At 41.2% G+C, this 20,268-nt stretch overlaps 1 protein-coding gene across 4 annotated transcripts in view; it reads left to right on the top strand.

The window, feature by feature from the left end:
• CFAP74 (cilia and flagella associated protein 74) overlaps positions 1–20,268 on the top strand; it is a 97,984-nt gene that overhangs the window by 62,558 nt on the left and 15,158 nt on the right. For all 4 annotated transcript variants that reach the window (XM_069947952.1, XM_069947951.1, XM_069947954.1 and 1 more), the window contains 10 exons: positions 2,041–2,128; positions 4,779–4,952; positions 6,306–6,439; positions 7,754–8,030; positions 8,294–8,437; positions 11,334–11,479; positions 12,273–12,407; positions 15,501–15,610; positions 17,206–17,261; positions 18,410–18,529. In XM_069947952.1, the coding sequence (XP_069804053.1) occupies positions 2,041–2,128; positions 4,779–4,952; positions 6,306–6,439; positions 7,754–8,030; positions 8,294–8,437; positions 11,334–11,479; positions 12,273–12,407; positions 15,501–15,610; positions 17,206–17,261; positions 18,410–18,529 (1,384 nt within the window). The remainder of the gene's footprint in view (positions 1–2,040; positions 2,129–4,778; positions 4,953–6,305; positions 6,440–7,753; positions 8,031–8,293; positions 8,438–11,333; positions 11,480–12,272; positions 12,408–15,500; positions 15,611–17,205; positions 17,262–18,409; positions 18,530–20,268) is intronic.

Below are 20,268 nucleotides of genomic sequence, written 5' to 3'. Positions count from 1 at the left end.
AGTGGGCCCCAGCACTTGCCCAGGTTTGCCGTCTGCTGATGTCGGCCCTGCCACTGAGTGCGTGGGTCAGTCAGCAGCTCTATCACTCCAATGTCGCCCCCCCCTAAAAAGCCTGATTGCCACAACCAATAAAATAGAATGTTATATTATAATAGTAAATTATGTATTCTTTTTTTTTTAGCTATCCTTTTAGATTATGATTAAGCATTGATTGAAAGATACCCTTATGATTTCAGTCTAATGCTCATTACACTTGAGTAGACTGAACATGATAATATATAGTGAATCCAATGTCTCGAATGACTTCAGGGTAGACTGTGTTATTGCCCCTGAGTCTTGTCCAGGTCCTATTATTAGAGAGGCTCGGGGTCATAATTACTGAATGTCAATGTCAAGGTGACATATGGACGGAGAGATAACTGTACAGCCCCCAAGAAGGAGAACAGCTTGTAGATGTTCTTCTGGCGTATGGGAGTTTAATTAACTTTGGATGCAGGTTGCTTGTGTACATCAGTACAAGCAGGTGTCACGATAATTGAAGCCAAAAACATTATTCTTCAGAAGTCATTGATGCAAGTTAAATGTTCTACATAACTAAACCTGTCCATTTTTACCAGAAAAATCAGAGTGATTTATTACATGCACTTGGTAGCAGGATGATCCGCAATGCAGTAGAGTGTAAGCCAACAGCACACACAGTAAGCAAATTAACATCAGTGTACACATGATAAGACAACAACAACAAAGCCACTGACCTTTCACTGTAAGGGATTCATGGAACAGACGAGAATATTCGTGGAAAATAACCATTTTAAGGAATTTACCAAATTAAGGTTTTATGATGTGTTGGAAGACTATGTCACCAAACACTTAGCAGTGGGGTCTACTCAAAGGCCTATTCCAAGAAAAATTCCCCTATCCACAGGATCCAACCTTCGAACCCCCTGGTGATCTCCATATCGGCCCACCTGCTTCTGTGTTATGAATAGAGCCACACGTTCGGCACATGATGTGTGGCTCTATTCATTCCTAAGGAGGTGCCGGAGAGAGCCAAGTAAGCCAGAAGAGCACTTACTTGGCTCTTTCCTTCACCTTCGTAAAAATTAATAGAGCTGCCGGGAAAGGCTTAGTTAGCCGGAAGAGCGCTTACTCGGCTCTCTCAGCACCTTCATAGGAATGAATAGAGCTGCGGTCTTGTGCCGTACTCATGGCTCTATTCATAACACAGAAGGCGGGGGCCAATACAGAGATTGCCAGGGGTTCGGAGGTTGGATTGAATTGGAATACCCCTTCAAGAGAACCTCCTTCTAAATAGAAGAGGGTTCTGGTTTCAACTGTTTATGAATAAGAGGCCTATGTGGTCACTGTCTATTACATTAATGATTTGGGAAACCACCAACTGGACCATTACTGATTCACTCATAGGATCATGATTTTCCAATGCCCCAATGACATTATTGAAACTAAAAAAAAAATTACTTTTCCTGCTCCAGAATAAATGTTGTGCCAGTCAGACCCCTCCCTTTGTGATGGATAAGCATCTGCCTGTATTTCCCAGTATCGGAGGAACTATTGATCCTGACCATATCCACAACTCAATTTGCTGAAATGCAGCCCTTAACTTGCAGGGAGCCTCCACCATGCGTCTGCAGAGGGGCAGGGCCTACAGCACTGATATGGGAGGGGCTAAGTGGTGCTGCAGACATGAAGCCCCGCCCAGGTGGCACAAACCACCAACCATATAAAGCATTTGCTGGACCCAGCACCTATAATAAATAATTCTATAATAAAGTAAGGTATGAACACTTCAGAATTTAGGCTTTACAGCTGTGTAAAGAAGTCCTCATACAGAAATGGTGACAGTATTACTTTAAGCACTACCACCACCCTAAGAGACCTTACTATAATTGTACAAAATACCTAGATGCTGTTTAGAAGACAATGACTATTAACTATTACATATAGAGTAAATAACTGTATAGCAGGTGGCAACAATTTCATCAATCTCATTTTTCGACTGTGACGCTTTCTGTTTTCTAGGCACTCTCTATCACAAGATGCCAGTGCGTATTTTGATAAAGAGACTGGAGTATTGGAGGCCCCGTTGACCATATCAGTAGTTGATCAGGTAAGTTTACTAACTGCACATTGTGCCTAAAAAGCGGTTTTCCGGGCAAACCAAAAAAAAATTACTGGACAGCAAGGGGTAGTGAAAACATACCAAACACTTGCCAGTCACCCATCCTACTCCACCTGCACCACCGCTCCCCTTCTCCTGCTAGTCTACTCTTTCCCGATTCCTGTAATGACACAACTCCACACAGTCACAGTCAGTGGCCGCAGCAGTGTCCGGTCTCATTGGGTTAGCAGGAATGTGAGGCTGTGATGTCAAGCACATAAGATGGGGAGTGGCAATGCATTGGCTGCAATGGACCGCAACAGGTGAACGGCACTGCTATTTGCACTACCCTCTTTATTCCAGGTGCATACACAACATGCATTTGAGTCCTTTTACATACATGTATACAGCATGTGCAGGAAATTACCCTAGTAGCTTTAAGCCATTGAAGTCAGTGGGGCCTTTGCCTGTCCACGCTTGTATTCATTGGCATTCCATTTTGACAGGTTGCTAAAGAATACGTAGTTACGTACCACCTGGCCTAAAACACATTGCATTGAAACGTATTGAAGATGAATTCCCTGTACTTTACAGTCACCCCACCACCACCCCAAAATTACATTTAGACCTCAATTCTGTATTGTGGTTCTTGACAGTATATATTGTGATATGATATACTGTTCATGTATTTCCCTGTAGACTTTGGTTATAGCCCATTTTATGGAAAATAACTAACTCTCCAACTTTGAAGTAATTTGGAAAGTTTGAGCCTTGGGTTGATGGTTTATGCTTCAGTTCCCGCTGAGTTGATTAAAAATGTGATTATCATCCGGATAGTCTTTTAAAATCACTTATAGAACTCATTATCTTACCAAGTACATGAAAAGTAGCCCAAAATAGTTTGATGGCCCTTTAACGTTGCATTTGTAATATTTAAATGTGGATACTTTATGCATTGAATATTATGTAAGGGAAAATAAGGAGCTTGTGCGGTAATGATATACGGAGCCCACTGTGAGCAAAGGGCTCTTGTTAGAAGTTCAGGCCAGAATAATGAAGTGCAGAAGACAAATCTAATAATTTCGCACAAATTATAGGAAATAGTGTTTATGTGTATATTTATCTATTTATTATAAGAGACTCCCGAAGACAAAAGCCTCTTACTTCTTGTATAAGAGAACTGCAGGGAGGCAAAATGTTCAGTAGCATAAACAGTTATATGGAGTAATAGTCTGCCAAGGAATGGCTAAGGACGAATCCGAAAAGTGATCCTACCATACTGAACATTTACCGTTATGCTTCTACAAGATCATGTACCGTAACTTGAGATTAGGTCCCATACTTTACTTCTGGAAGGATCTGTGCAAAAAAAAACATGGTCAGGCTGGGATTAGTTTCCACCATATGTTGTATAATGGGGCCCCTAGATGGACAAATCTTTAGATCAACTCCTGGTTGTGGTTGAAAATACTGACCAAAATACTATCTGTGAATCCAGCATAAGGACTCTCGTATATTAAGGAGGCTAAGGACGGGGAAGCCCTATAATGGAGTGTTTCCCCGCCCACAGAGATCCCCGTGCCACAGAGATTCAAACAGTTTCCCCGCTCCCAGCTTTATGTATCAATATCATGCCGCGAGCGGGGAAACTGTTTGAATCTCTGTGGCACTATAGTGACCAGCTCCCAGCATGATATCGATACATCATGCCGGCCGGGGAAACACTCTATTACAGGGCTTCCCTGTAGCCCCCATAATATACAGGTCGTGGGAATAAGCCCTAAGGCTAAAGTTGCATAGTGCTAGGGTGTGCTATCACTTTATGATCTGAAAAAAAGGAAAAATTGGCAGCACATCTATGACTCTGTTCACACGGCAGGTTGCATGCTGCTTATGGCTTAAGTACAGACAAAAAAAAAACAGTAGGTGCAACAGCAACCCACAGGTGCAAGGGCTTACCGTATATACTCCTCCCAGTTTACACACGATAAACACCTGCTCTGTAGATATTAAAAAGTGAGGATCTTAGCAAACTAGCAATGGCCTCTCCTGGGCTGAATAAGCCTTCAACTGGGCAGATAGGAGCCAAATGATCTCTTTTTACAGCACCCTTGGGACATAGGTGGATTGCAAGCCAAGGAGGTAGCCACACCCCTACATTCAACAGAAAAAAATTGGCAGCACATCTATGACTATGTTCACACTCAGGTTGCTCGCTGCTTGTGGCTTAAGTACAGACAAAAAAACAAAAGGTGAAACAGCAGCCCAAGAGAGGCCATTGCTAGTGTGAAAATGCTAGAGTAGGGACCATGTCTCTGAGGACACCTTAACGTTGGTTACATGGTACACTCTGTTTGATCAAATAGTTTGCTAAGATCCTCACTTTTTAATATCTACAGAGCAGGTGTTTGTCGTCTGAACACTGGGAGGAGTATATACGGTAAGCCCTTGCACCTGTGGGTTGCTGTTGCACCTTCTGTTTTTTTGTCATCACTTTGTGATCTGTCTTATGATCAGCCTGAGATTTAAGGGGATGTGGTGCTGGTGTTACACTGTGTACCCTACTAGGAACTTCAGCAAAGCTTCATTCATTTGGCATCAGCTATATTGAACACAGCCCACACATGATTTTTACAAAACTTTCTAAATTTCTTTTCAGACTCGCCCTGTTTGCTTCACTGTTCACGCGGTGGTGACTACGTCAGATTTAGAAATCACTCCAAAAGAAGTGAATTTTGGACACTGTACAATCTATGAAGCTGTTCAGACCTCCATTCAGCTATCAAATAAATCCATTCTGCCTCAGGAATTTGGTTTTATGGGAATTCCAGAGGTATGTGTACATTGTATTGTGATTAAAAGAGTGCGAGTACATGTGGCGTCTTCATTCAGCATCTACCTGCCATCTTTTGCATCGTTTCCTCACATCCAACATCATGTGGTGTCATCCAGCCTGCGGGATTCAAATGCGATCAGGTCTGCGAGAACCAGAACTTTCTGTTAATTCATCATAAAGAAAGATGAAGCTTTTACAAACAAGCAAAAACACAAAGTTACCTATATTCCTGGGCCCTTAGCACCTACCTACTGCAGCATTACAATGATTTCCAAATATTTACTTTTTTATGTTTTACTATTAAAGAAAAAAAGTTTGAGACCAACAGTATGCTATGCTATGCATACTCTTAGGGCCCTATTCCACCGGACGATTACCGTTCAGATTATCGTTAAATCGTTCGAATCTAAACGATAATCGTTCGGTTGAAATGCAGTTAACGATTAACGATCGAACGAGAAATCGTTGATTGCTTTGTAAGACCTGGACCTATTTTTATCGTTGCTCGTTCGCAAAACGTTCGCATTGAATAAGACGTCGTTCTGTCGTTCGCAATAGATACAAACGCAATAGCGAATAAATAGCGAAGAAAAAACTCGCAATTACGATCATAAGTAACTATTATCGTTCCATGGAAATGAGTGATCGTTTTCAGGTCTTTCGCAATAGCGGTCGTTTGAGATCGTTAATCGTTAACGATTATGCAAACGCTAATCGTCCGGTGGAATAGGGCCCTCACTTTTACTTTCATTACAAAAGGTATTATTGGGTGCATATCACAGGCAGCGGACGACAAACAAGGGGAAAGCAATCGCTCAACTGACAGGTCGGCGCTCGATTCCCCCTCAATATTGTGGTGTGTAATACAGCCTTAAGTGGAAGACTGAGTGGGTAGCTATTGACCACAGCATCTAGGGGGTTGAACGTCTGGGAACTGAGTTATCTCAGGTCCCGGCTGCTGCCGGTGGTTGCTAGCTGTATATTTAGATTGGGCTTAGCTACTGAGCCTGCACCATACCACCTGCCTGATGATATTTCCTCGCTGATTTTTCATAGGTACTAATACAACAGTAGCTGCTGTATGGGTAGTGATGAGAGTGGAACAAATGTTTCCTAGTGAAAATACACTCAATAGGGCCTGATAGATCCTTTCAGCATATGCACCAATAGTGCAAAACAGGACGAAGTTGGATGAATGTAGATTTGTTGTTAAATTACCATTTTATTTTTCTTATAAATCTCCCTCTGCACATTTTCATGAGTATGTGTGGAAAATTGAGAAGTAGGTGTATTTGGCTGACAGATAAAGCAGATTGCATTTGTCAGGTTGATCTTTCTTTTGATTTTTAGTATGTCGATATCCAGCCAAATGACGGCTTTGGAACCATTCTTCCCTTGGAAACAATTACGCTGGATATAATACTGAAGGCACCGAAAGCCATAGAATATAATTTTGACCTCATTTGCAAATCGTCTATTAATAGGTAAGTGGAAATGGTGCTGTTAGGATATTGTTGTAAAAGAGAATTGCAGACATTATTGTTAATTGGAAATTCATATCCGTAAATGATATTACCATCATTTACAAGGTGTTATTCATGTTTTCCTGGTTGTTTTGTGACCTTTTTCTATGACCTGCAGCATTCTGCACAATTGCATACATTCACTTTGTGCAGTATTGTTATTTCCTTTTCTATTCCTATTAAGTCCATTAAAATTTGACACAACCAAGGTTACTATAATGTTTTTTTTTCTGATAGCTCACTGTGCTAGGTATTCAGATCATTCAGCTTTTGTTTCCAGCACAGAAGTACATGATAATTTGGAGTTTCTGATGATGAGTCTAGAGAATTACTTGGCTATAAATGGTATGTAATTTTAGTAAAGCGGTGTTCACATGTATCTTACATTTATGGTATACATAGACATATTGGAAGAACAGTATGCCAAAATATCCCACGGCATACCCGTATCAGGTCCACTGAGTTCTACTAGTGACCACAGTCTATACTTGTTTATAAGATACAAAGTTGTGTAATCTCCGCTGTCGTTCTTGAGGTTCCCTATCCATAAAAGTAATTCTTATTTTTTTATGATTGGCAATATTCAGTTATATAGATGTTTAAAGGGCCACTCCACGCCTGTAAATGATAAGGTATCATTTTAAGATCTCTGGGACCCCCACCAATCCTGAGAATGAAGGGGCCACAGCAGTGGAGCAGTGCTACATCCCCTTTCCTGTTGCCCAGGACCATCAATGTAAGGGCCCTTGCACACAGATCGAAAGAGGCAGAACTTTCAAGCGGAGCCCATGCCGCTGACGCTCCTTGAAATTCTGCCTGTCCCATTTATTCATTTCTTTAAAGTCAATTCGGAGAGTGGAGGCACATGAGAAATCCCATTGAATCAATTGGACAGGCAGAATTTCAAGTAGCATCCGTGGTGCTGGCTCCGCTTGAAATTTCTGTTTCTTTTGCTCTGTGTGCACGGGCCTTAGAATTGGAAATGCAGCAATATATCAGTGTTGGGACCCCTTCATTCTCACTGAATTGCCATCCTTTTATAAGATGGGAATAACCCTTTATTTTATGACATCTGTATAAAATCTATGGGCCCATATGGCTGCACACAGGGATGCCTTTGACTCCTTACAAGCCTCATACACCCAGCATGAAGCCTTAGTATCATGGTTCTATCTCAGGTCTATGTACTTATACAAGAATACATGTGGTTACATTTGTGTGCTTGTATATACCTAAACGTAAACCGTGTTTTCATTTTCCTTGTTCTGTTTTCAGACAGTTAAAGATCTCTTGTAAAGCCATCGGAGTCCATCCACCACTGGAGCTATCTCATTCCTTGGTTCAGTTCCCAGCAACGGCTTTAAATGATACCTCCACCGCAACCATATATGTTGTCAACTCGCATACTAGTTCTAATGAGTTCACTCACCAAGTACCAAGGATTGGCAAGGGGGAGATTGCACCAGTTGGGCCTACGTCATTTCAGTTCCAGTTGCCTGAGGATTCTCCTATCACCATATCGCCATCAGTCGGCACTGTTTTGCCCGGAAAGGTGAAGTAGAAAGTTATAATATTGTTCATGGAAGTTTTGGTCATGACATGTTGTGAAGCATTGGTGTAATTGTTATCTAACATAAGTCACCATCACACAAATGCAGTATAACTAAACTAAGTAGTTGTGCTATTCTTGAACTTTTACTAAGCATATGTATGAAACTATTGGATGACATTCAACCTTTTTATTGATCTTTATTGATTCTTTTACATGAACAGATCCTTTAGATAACTAATTTTTTTTTACTTTGTCTGTCCCAGAGGTGCATCATCCAAGTATCCTTTAAACCAACGCTTTTGGACCAGGAAATTAGAGAAGAAGCTGTACGAATGCTTCGACGAGCAATGGAAACTAGAGCCCTCCTAGCTAAACAGGCAGAGCCAGAGGTGGAGAGTGAAAACTTGGTTTGTATACTTTCTGAAGACAGTTATTATGTCTTATCTCTATAACTAAAATTATTTAAATTGGTATTCTGATTAATTTAAAACACAAACTGAAGTTAGCTACTTACTGTAAAATAACAAAATAGATCATACTCTCCTCATCCAGTCCAAAGATGTTCATCCGGTCCACCCTTGTTCCTCTATTTATACTCTTATGTTCCGAACCCACTACAGCCTCAGTGATTTGTTGCTCTGGGTTCAGAATGTCATCAGCTGAAGAAGCGGGAGAGTGTATCGGAATACCCCTTTAAATAAGTTTCTTAATCATTCCCAGTACATGTCCCCTTCCCCTTATTTACATGTATTGTCTGCACAGCCATATTTGCATGTTATTTTTACAGGAAAGGAGTAGCCACTAGATATTCCTGATGAGAAACAGTCGGATATGGCAAGAAAACATCCAACCAGTAGTTGGTGGTAGATGTCATAAGACTTAAAGAGAAGTCCGGCGAAAAGTTTTATTACAGTATTGTATTGCCCCCCAAAAGTTATACAAATCCCCAATATACACTTACTACGGAAAATATACATAAAGGGGGAGATTTATCAAACATGATGTAAAGTGAAACAGGCTCAGTTGCCCTTAGCAACCAATCAGATTCCACTTTTCATTTCTTGCATTAAGGCTTCACTTCCTGGATAAAATGGTGATGTCACTTCCTGGATAAAATGATGATGTCACGACCCGACTCCCAGAGCTGTGTGGGCTGCTGGAGAGGATGATGGCAGGGGGATGCTCAGTGTCCCTCCAGTGCCCTGTGTCCCTCAGTGTCCCCCTGCCATCATCCTCTCCCGCAGCCACAGCCCGCACAGCTCTGGGAGTCGGGTCGTGACATCACCATTTTATCCAGGAAGTGACATCACCATTTTATCCAGGAAGTGACATCACCATGTTATCTAGGAAGTGACATCACCATGTTATCTAGGAAGTGACATCACCATGTTATCCAGGAAGTGAAGCCTTGATGCAGTACTAAGTGCAGGGAAAAAGGACTTTATGTGCATTTCCCGTAATAAAAGTATATTGGTGATTTGTATAACTTTTGGAGGGCAATACAATATTTTAGATTCTTCTTAAACTGTTGGAATCTGTTGACTTAAATGTAGGCACTGAGGCCAGGTGTAGCAATGCCTCTTTTTCTGCACTGGTAAAGCTAAAGCTTTGGCTGTCCAGACATGATGGGAATTGTAGTTTTTTAACAGCTGGAGGGCCGAAGATTCCCCATCCCGGCCTTATAAAGTTACCCTGAAGCACTAAATGCTGATCTGAAAACCAAGCAGATTGTATCTATTGCCTTCATAGTCTTTCACGCCTTGCTTTTACTACGCTGTACTTGTTGGCTTCCTTAGCTGTCTTTGTGCGGTAGCCTAAAGAAAGTTACTTTTGACATTTACAAGCTACAGTTCTGTTCACAAACGCAAGTGACTTTGGAAAACATTGTCATACCTACCGAGAACTAACAAGACAAATTGGTGGCAGCCTCAGAAGCGGAGGTGTCAGCAGTATGTAATTGTGGAGGCAGGAAATAACATGGGATTAATTACCATCAGCCACCAGGGAGCACGAATTATCATGACTTGTGCCGAATGTCTCCAAATTGTCAAAACAGTCTCTACACTGCATTCTAATAATTGCTTTGATCTTACTGAACTGCAGCGAGGATCAAGTATAGTGTATTAGCAGACTATCTATGTCAGACCTCCTCACATCTGTGCTGAGTGTCGGCTAAAACTAACAGGAGTAATGTAAGTGCAGAAAATATATTCATTACATGTATGTTTTTAAAGACGTCTGGAAGCAGGAGGTCACTTTATGTAAGTATCTAGCATGCTCATTTTAGCAAAAGACCTTATACAAATAAGCATATTTTGGCTCTGTGCAACATGTGAAGTGTATAGAGTCAAAGTTGTTGACTTCTGTGGGAACCTACTGTTGCTCCATATGCCTCTGATTTCATTTGGAGGCTTGGGTTGCTTTTACAATGCCAAAATGGATTTTCCGCATATGTAACAGCGCATCTCACAGCCCAGAATCCTGCTCCCATTGACTTTAATGGGAGGGGGAAAATGCATTCATGTGTATGGGCAGATCAGGAGAGATTGCTGTCTCTCCATGGAGCCTCCCTTCAGTCCATGCAAGACAGCCGTTGAAGAAGTGCTTAGCCTCTTGACAAGCCATGTCATCTCAAAAGAGTATTACACAAAGTCATCATCTTGTTTGTATAGTATATTATGTCTTTTGTTACGTCAAAGGTTGTGGTTGGTCAGGGTCTCAGTGTTTAAACCCCCACCTATCATTAGAACAAGGGGGTAAACCTCATGGCTATGCACTCCCCAGCCTCTTGTGATTTCCATACAGTTTTAGGAGATTGGCTCTTTTAAAAGTCTATGGAGCCCATCTGCTGCAACAGGGCTTATTACATTAAAGTGTCACTGTTGTTCGGAAAAATTTTTTGACATGTCATAGAGACATGTCAAAATTTTGATCGGTCTGGGTCTGAGTGTTCAGACCCATATCCGATCGTGTGAACGAGCCGGGAGAGGACCGTGCGAGTCGGGGTCCTAATGTAAGTCTATGGAGCCGGAAGCAGACCACGCAGCAGTGCAGTCCTCTTCCTGTTCACTCTCACAATCAATACAGGTGTGAACACTCAGACCCAGACTGATCAACACTGTTTCTGTTTCTATGACATGTTAAAAGTTTTTCAAAACAACAGGTACACTTTAAGGCAGTAGTATTAAGATGGGGTCCCTTTGCACATGTTTGAAAGGATAGCTGTTTAAAAATTCTGAGATGGTGTAAGCATACCGGGATGATGATGTAAATATATTCACAGTCTTCATAACTCTGTTCCAGGGCAAGAAGGAGAAAAGAGAAGTTTCATCTAAGAAGGATAAGAGGAAACAGCTTGCCTCTCCTAAGCAGGTACAAAAGGAGAAGCCCCTAAAGTCGGCAGAGCATGCCCGGATGGAGATACCCAAGATGGAAGATATCAAAGTGGAGTAAGAATGGCGTCTATAATACTAAGCCTACTTGGCATTTTGATAGCTTCGGGGATTTGTCATTGGCGTCTGTGTAGGGTTCGGCGAAATATCATTGCAATTTTTGCCTCCCTGGGAGTGTTAAGAACATTGTAGGGGATTTATCAATGCTTTTACTGGCGTAAAAAAAAAATCACACATTTTTGCACAAGGGGTTGCTCAAAATTTTGCCACAACTTTTTCACCCAAACCTACCCAAAAACTGTCGATGGAATGATTGGGCGCCTAACTACTGCTATGACCTTTAGTGATCTGCTGTATTCTTTGGAGGAACCAGGTTGCAGGTGTTTATGTTTCCCACAGCACCACCACAGGCAAAATTAAGTATTACACAGTTAATACTTAATAAAATCAGTTGACTGCCTATGTTATAGGTTGGCATGATTAGTCCACCAGAGCAAGAGATACTACTTTGGCCAATAAATCGTGTCGTGAACCCTCAGCTATTGACTCCCTAATATGATATTCCGAATACGGTTTTGAAATTAAGTTAACAACTCCACTTTAAAAAGTTATTGCAAACATTTTGCATGTACAACATAGACTTTGTGGGTATAGAATAACTACTCAATTTACAAATAAAACAATTACTGTGCCATATGTCTGTTCCCAGTATCAGTATTAGTGGCCTTAGGTGAACTTCTATAAGCCCTCAGGCAGTAGGATTAGAAAATACTTGATACTTCTGAAGAGAGTTACGAGTTCAGTAAGATCAATGTTTGATTTCTGAGATCTTGTCTCCTTTTTATTTCAGCTCTGATGAGTACGCGGCTGCCAGAGTTTCCATCTACCAAAGGTTTATGGGAAAGTTTCAGACATATATAATACCATGCTTCATTGCCAGCTGTGATGTCAGCAAAAGGAAGGCTGAAGAAAGTCTAAATTTCAGGTACAAACTTTTTATATAAAATGTTTCAGTATCTGAATCTAACCCGTAAAAGAAAATCTAAACGACGAAATCACTTTAGAACTACTCTATACTTGTAGTATATGTCATATAACTGGCAGTAAATTTTACCAGTTTAATCCATTGACCTTAGGGTCCTTTTACATCAGCAAGATCAATTCTCGCTTGCAAAATAAATATACAAGGTACGACTAATCACACGTCTGGGCCGCACAAGCGATTGAATGAAGCGAGTGAATGATAACAATAAATTTTACCACCGCACAAAGGATCAAATCAGCCAATTTGCTTTATTTTCTTACTTTTAGGCTGCGTTTACACGAAGCAATAATTCGCTCAATCGATTGTTTAACGATTTTGAAGCAACAATTTGGTTTTTATAACAATCAGCGTTTAGACGAATACATCGTTAGAAAATTCGTAAGAAGAATCGTTATTGCGATCGTTTTTAAGATCGCTTAAGCCTATCTTTCACATAGGGTGAATCTTTGAAAAAGCTGTTTACACAAAGTGATCTGCAAATTTTTAGCGAACGACAAAACAACGATTTGAGAATATGTTGAAAGATCAAAATGAACGATTTCTCGCTCTTCGCTTGATTGTTTGCTGTGTTTACACGGAACGATTATCAAATGCGATCGTTATTGCGAAAATTCGAATGATAATCGTTCCATGTAAACACAGCATTACACAGGCAGATTATCGGCTGAATGCTCTTTAGGGATAAAGTCAAAAGTGCAGACACCTATACTATTTTTATTTTTTTTTTGAGCCACAGATAACAGCTGTATCTGCTTAAGAATGGACTAAGCAAAGTGACTAATGGTGCGTTTACACAGAACGATAATCGTTCGAAATTTCACAATAACAATCGCATTTGCGCGCTAATCGTTCGGTGTAAACACAGCAAAAGATCAAGCGACGAGCGAGAAATCGTTCATTTTGATCTTTTAACGTTCTCAAATCGTCGTTCGCTTAAAATTCGCAGATCGCTTTGTGTAAACAGTCTTTCAAAGATTCACCCTATGTGAAAGATGGGCTTAAGCAATCTTAAAAACGATAGAAAATTTGTAAGAAAAATCATTATTGCTAACAATTTTTCTAACGATTTATTCGTCTAAATGCTGATCGTTATAAAATCCAAATTGTTGCTTCAAAATCGTTAAACGATCAATTGGGCGAATTATCGCTCCGTGTAAATGTAGCATAATACACACTAATAGTGTACACTAATATACACTAATATGACTAATAGTTCCACCAAACAGAATATAGCTCTTTTCAATATAGTGTAATACCACATTCGAACACTAGAGGTAGGTGTCTGAATAGCTAATATATATACGGAGACCCACAGTAGCACATTATCCACAAAAAGAAATATGTGCATAGTTTCCAAAAATGATAAAATTTCTTAATAATATATATGTGTTTCACTATACATTAGCCACAACTCCTCATATTATGACCCATGACTGCTTATCTTATATATAACCATGAGATCCTTCTCCAGTAAGCATAATCATAGTCATAGTCATCTCTCATCCTATAAATCAGTCATTGCTGCTATTATGTCTTACACAAAGTATCTTAAATTTGTTCACCCATGTCCACAAAGTGTAGAGCAGTATCCTGGATGCACGTTTCACAATGATGGTCTCCTAAGGGCACTAACATTTCACCATCTCCACTCCATTTATATAATCCCAGCTAGAGTGGGGCCTCCTTTTCCAAATCTTTGGCGCATGGTCACTAAACATAGTCACTAATAGAATACATTCTATAGATTAAATAGATGTGGCATGGATGTGCCATGGTGTAATGATTGGCTTACCATTCTGCTGATGTATACAGCACGTGTTGTGTAGTTCTAGGTGTCCACATACGCTTATAGGGATACTCCACCACCATGTTTACCTTGGTGCATTGGCCTAGCACTAAGGCCTCATCCACATATATGCTGCTTCTAGAATATCTGCCATCTCGCCCGCAGACTAGAAATAAGCGAACCGGCTGAGGTTCGGGTTCGGATGAACCTGAAGTATCGGCTTTTGATTCCAGTTGTCTGCCCGCCCCGTGGAGAGGGTGGATACAGCCTGAGGACCGCCTAGAAAACTGAGATACGGCCTATGGCTATGGCTGTATCCCAGTTTTTCAGGCGGTCCTCATGGTTGTATCCACCCTTTCCACGGAGCGGGCAGACAGCGGGAATCAGAAGCCGATAGTTCAGGTTCATACGGTGCACGACTGCTTTTTTGATCTAGCAAATCCACGCTGGAGGGTAAATATGCCAGCTTGTCCATAGTTCCTCCACCATTCTTCATTTCAGCCTATGGGGAAATGGAAGGACATCAGATGCTAAAGTTGTGGCTTTCCAAATCATGCCCATCGGGGGGGGGGGGGATTGCAATGGATTGCTGGGCAACCCCGCTTAAAAATTCTTGGGGGAGAATATTTTAGTAATTAAACGGATATTCTAGAAAAGAATGAACTTTGAGCTGAAAAGTAGGGAACCACAAGGGAATCCAGCTGCTGGAAGTCCCATGATGGTTCAGGCAGCATGAAAACAATGACATGTTATAGGGGTTGCCCAACCATTAATCCACAGGGTGGGTAATAAATGTATGTCTGGGAGGGGTCCAACCGCAGAGACCCCTGCAATCTTATTGTCTATGGGACCAGCCAGAAAAAGCCAAGCACTATACGGAACTATCTCCAGCAGCTCCCATTGACATTGAAAGGAGCAACTCTGTGTGTGCGTGACCACCACTTTATTCCATCAGGAGATCCTTTTCTTGATATCATGGAGGTTCCAACTGCTTGGATAGGAAATAAGTATTCATGGTTAGACAATCCCTTTAATCCAATGTGTTGGTGTGCCAGCAAACACAATCCCGATCGTAGATCCTCCATGTAAAATTCCAAAACTTGTAGCACTATTTAAATGTTCTTGAGTCCACCGTAATCAGCAGTGATGTGAGTTCTTGAATTATAAGAAAGTTGATCATATGACACATATATAGCACGTATCTAGAATATCTAACCTGTAATAATGTCCTCCTTATGTTTCTACAGCCCTCACAACACCCTGTATCTGGAGCTTCACTGTCCTGCAATAGCACCGCCTTTAATTGTCAGTTCTGAAAATGGCCGCCATCTCATCAGCTTTGGAGAGGTTGCAATAGGTATTTAATCACTTCAATGAGGCAGATACCAGCTAATGACTGTGCATTTCCATACACTTCATTATAAAATGACCAAACTAGCTCCATTTAACATCACTATCAACATTTTATTGATCGTTTTTGGCACCCTTCATTGAGTAAATTCCTAGCAAGCCAGGCACTTTAAAAGTGTATAAATCGCCCTATGCTGGCGATGGGGCTTTTTTTTTTCATTATGAGTGAAACGGAGGGGGTGATGTATTTATCTGTGTAGCCGCGCTTCCACCATAGATTACCAAGTTTAATGGATTTTCAAATTAAAAGCAACAAGCATAACTCCGAATGGCTCAATTACATTTTATGTTAGCATGTCATTGCTGTATTCTTCTGGATTTCTGCTGTGTTAACAAGGTTGAAATGATTACAATCTGCGTTATACAATTAATTTGCAGACTAAAATACTTAATAATTATCAATAATTAGTCAAATTTAAACAAATTAATTGAAAAAACGGCAACATTTTGAACATGGAACAGAGACTGTATGGCAGCACATGGTCCCTCTTAGTCCCATAGGCCCAGTCCACACTGAGCAAATCCGCCGTGCTTAGTGTCCTGCAGTGAGTGAATGGGAGGGCGCACGCGCGTCCACTTCCTGCCCTTTACGCTCAAAGAATTGACTTGTCATTTCTTTGAGCGGAGAGCTCTCCGCCCCTGAATTCCGTGGTATTTGCTTAGTGTGAACTGGGCCTTACTGTAGAGCTGTACCGGAGTCCCCACCCCCTTTTTCCCTAAGCCCCACCCACTTTTTCAAGTTTCCCTTGATCATTACATGCAGGATTAAAATAGAAGGTGACATCAGTATATAGATACACCATAATCAAGCCAATTTTGTAATGATTGCTTTCCACCCCCCTTTAGCTTGTATGCAAGCACCACAACCAAAAAGTGTGCGTAACTTTAATTTACTTTAAAGGGACGGCTTAGCCCTGTGAGCTACACTGCTTATGCAATGCTCAAAGCTAGATAAACACTGTAGCTGGCAGGGCTACACAGTTTGCACAACTCCCATTAGCATCAATGGGAGTTAGGCAGATTGCGTAACTCCCATGCTTTGACTTCCGAAAAACCTCTGGCTTTGAGATAACCTATACAAGCGATTACCCCTTTAAGTGATGCCTCACTTTATGTGAAGCCACACTAGCCATATAGGTCTACACTGTAGTTGTTAGAGCAAGGTTCAAGGTTGAAGAGTGTGTTTGGATTATGTCCTGTTCTTTTTGTGGTCAGTTATAAACTTACAACTTCTCCAAAGCAAGGTCCGCATCTAGAATCAGGGGTGAGGTGAAACATTTTTCAGTAGTCTCCCTATTATCACAGACAGAATACCAATGAAAGTTGGCACCAGTAGATAAATAACAGTCTTACAACCATTAACAATAAGTGATGTTTACTGCTCAGACCACAGGTCGCAGAGCATGCCTAGAAACCTCTTTCATAGAACTTAATAGGGTTCCCTCCAGTCTCAGGGGCTTGCTAAAAAAAAACATATCTCTAAATGCTGTTAAAGGCTGGCTGTCAAGGTGATGCATTCACTTTAACATGTATTTATTGCAGGACAACGGATAGTAAAGAGAGTATCTATACAAAACATTTCCTCTGAGCCCGTGCAAGTATCCTTTAAAGTCTTTAAACAATGAAGTTTATTGTTCAACAAAGTAACAGGTGTTGCTATTCAAATAAGGTACGGTATTTTCACTTCAACAACCACACAACATAGCAGCATAGGGGTCAACAAAAGAGGATGCTGTATACGTAAGGATCGGTAACACGCTAAGTTCTAGAACCTATGCATGACTATTCACAGCTGAACAGTACATAGAGTGACATTGCCTTTTTGGTATTACATTTTACCGTATTCTCCGGCGTATGAGGCGGGTGGGCATATAAGACGACCCCTGACTTTTAAGATCGTCAGGGGTTCGCCTTATATGCTGGAAAATGTTAACCCCTGCCTGACCGCAGTCCCGCTGCGGTCAGGCAGGGGTTAACTGCAGCTAAATTACAAAAAAACAAACAGTTAACTCACCTGGAGCCCAATTCTGGCATCGGTGCGTCTCCTGTCCCCCGTTCCTGGCGCAGGCAGTGTGACGTACACTGCCTGTGCCTGGGATCCCCGTAGACTTCCTGGGCGTCTGTCATTCTCCCAAAGCTCTCCCGGCAGCCGAGCTTCTCCAAGCTTCTCCTGAGGCGGGAACGGGACAGGAGACGCGCCGATGCCAGGAAAGGGCCCCAGGTGAGTTAACTGTTTTTTTTTTTTATAGTGGTCGCCCCATACATTGGGGATGCCATTTTTTAGCTCCCCCATCGTATGGGGCGACCATACCCGGCATATACGACGACCCCCGACTTCTAAGAAGATTTTTTCAGGGTTAAAAAGTTGTCTTATACGCTGCAAAATACAATATATCAAAACAGCAAAATGTCAGTGTACTCCACCTCTATTATACTCATTGCTGCCATTGGTCGTAGTGGAGTCCATGATATGTGTTTCCATCATTAGGTGAGCGCTTATTGCAGGCATTCAGTATGGAGCATAATATTGAAAGATGAAACATAATTTGACGTCTTATTTTCACGGGTTTACAATGACTTTGAATGAGCTTTTTAAGATGCATCACTGCAAAGGGTAAACTGAAGCAGCATGATCTAAAAAAGAGCTGCCATCTCAAACCTATCAATAGATAAAAGCGTAAAGCCTGTAAAGGTTCTAGAGTTGTTAATAACATCTGTTATGTTCCTTGACCTCTCATTTTCCAAGCCTCGTTTCTCTATTTTAAATACCAGTGGTCCTTTTGTGTTGCTCAATCCGGTTGGTATTGTGCAACCTGGAGCAAAGTGTCTTCTTCTCATTGCCTTTTCACCCGAGGAAGACAAAACTGTAAGTCTTTAGACATCAATTCTTAAGAAAGATTGTTATAAAAAAAAAAAAAAAAAAAAAAAGTAAGTAACAATATTGGGATAAAAATCAGTTCCCACCATTGGATATTTCTTTTTGTACTCATATAAATAGGTTAAAATTGCACTGATAAATGCCTTAATATATATTTTTAGGGGCTCATTTTTCTTATACAGAGCTTCAAATACTCTGCATATGTTACAAAGGCTGCAAGGAGCTTAAAGGGAACGTATCATCTATATTTTACAGATTAGAGTCAGATCTTCTTCTATTTTCTGACTGTAATTTTTTTAATTTCACTCTTTGTACATTGTACATGGGGGCTACTATATTGCAGTATCACTATACAGTGTTTAGTGACATGCTTTACAGCCAGGCCCATGGACATAGAGGACAACAGACAGAGCCTGTCCCCTTGAGATGTATGTAAAACAGTACTGAGGGTACTCTGTGACCTTTGACAGGGAGCTGCTATTGTCTTGTATTGATGCTACTGGTGTCACTTGATGCTGTAATTCTGCACATATCACTTTACAGCATCCTCCTCTTATCACCACAGACACAACAGTAAGTCTCAGCTTAGTTTAGTTTTAAGGCCCTATTACACAAAACAATTATGGGCTGTATTTAGACGATATCAACCGTTACGGTCGGTTTGTGTAATAGAAGACAACAATCAGCCGACATGAGCGATGTCGGCTGATTGCTGCTGTCGTTTGCTTTTAACATGTTGAAAGATAAACGAATAATATAGCAGCGATCTGCTACCTCACTCCATCACTCCGGCAGCCCCCCCGCAGCTCTCCGCAGCTCTCCGCAGCTCTCCCTGTACTCATTCGTTGCCGACATGTGTAATAGCACCGGCAGCGAGTGGGGAATGAGGAGAAAGCGGGCACTGACAACGCTCGTATGCTCCTTTCCGTTGCCCCGCGTAATAGGGGCTTCAGTTAAGAATAAACACTACAAGATATCAGGATTATTTTATATTATAAAAAGTAAAATGAAAGATTTGAAAAAATGTCACCAAAAAGTCTTAAAAAATATTTTTAACATAAAAACATTATTTACCAATCTTTCCTTTTCTAATGATACACTCCCTTTACAGTGAACCTGAATGTGCAGACCAGTCTGCAGGCATAGAGCAGGTCATGCTGAGCAGATTCATGATATAGTTTCTTGGAAAAATATTTAATAAAACTAGTAATTTATTCAGGTAAACCTCTGCCCAGGCTAGGATTAGGAGTCCAGTAGGCAGACTTGCTTAGTGATTGGCAGCTATTTCTGCACAGTCATAGAGGAAATATTGTTAACCCCTTTGTGATCAAAGGACATTGATGCATGTATGTGCAGTGTTCTCCTCCTCGCCTTCTAAGAGCCATAACTTTTTTTCACCTTGGTGCACTTGGGGCAGGACTACTGGCCCCAGCTGGCCCGCCCCTTCTCCTGAATATCAGCAGAGCAGGCAGGCCAGGGTGGATTAGTGCACTGGGGAAGTAGCCCCGCTCCCAGTGCACCATAACCTATTTGCATAGGGATTAAATTCTAAATATTACAAAAAAAGGCACTAAGTATGAAGATAAGAAACTTACCTTCATCCTCAGCACCCCATGCCCTATAGGTAAACTATCAGCAGGTTAGTTTATTCATTCATTATACATACAGCGGCATGGGGCATCAGCAGTTGCAATGTTATAGCTATATGGCTGACATGAGGGGGTTAA

This window comes from Dendropsophus ebraccatus, chromosome 12 (genome assembly GCF_027789765.1).
Source record: "Dendropsophus ebraccatus isolate aDenEbr1 chromosome 12, aDenEbr1.pat, whole genome shotgun sequence".
NCBI classification, from domain to species: Eukaryota; Metazoa; Chordata; class Amphibia; order Anura; family Hylidae; genus Dendropsophus; species Dendropsophus ebraccatus.
The sequence above is the reverse complement of the archived record's forward strand: the minus strand, read 5'-3'. Positions and strand labels throughout refer to the sequence as shown.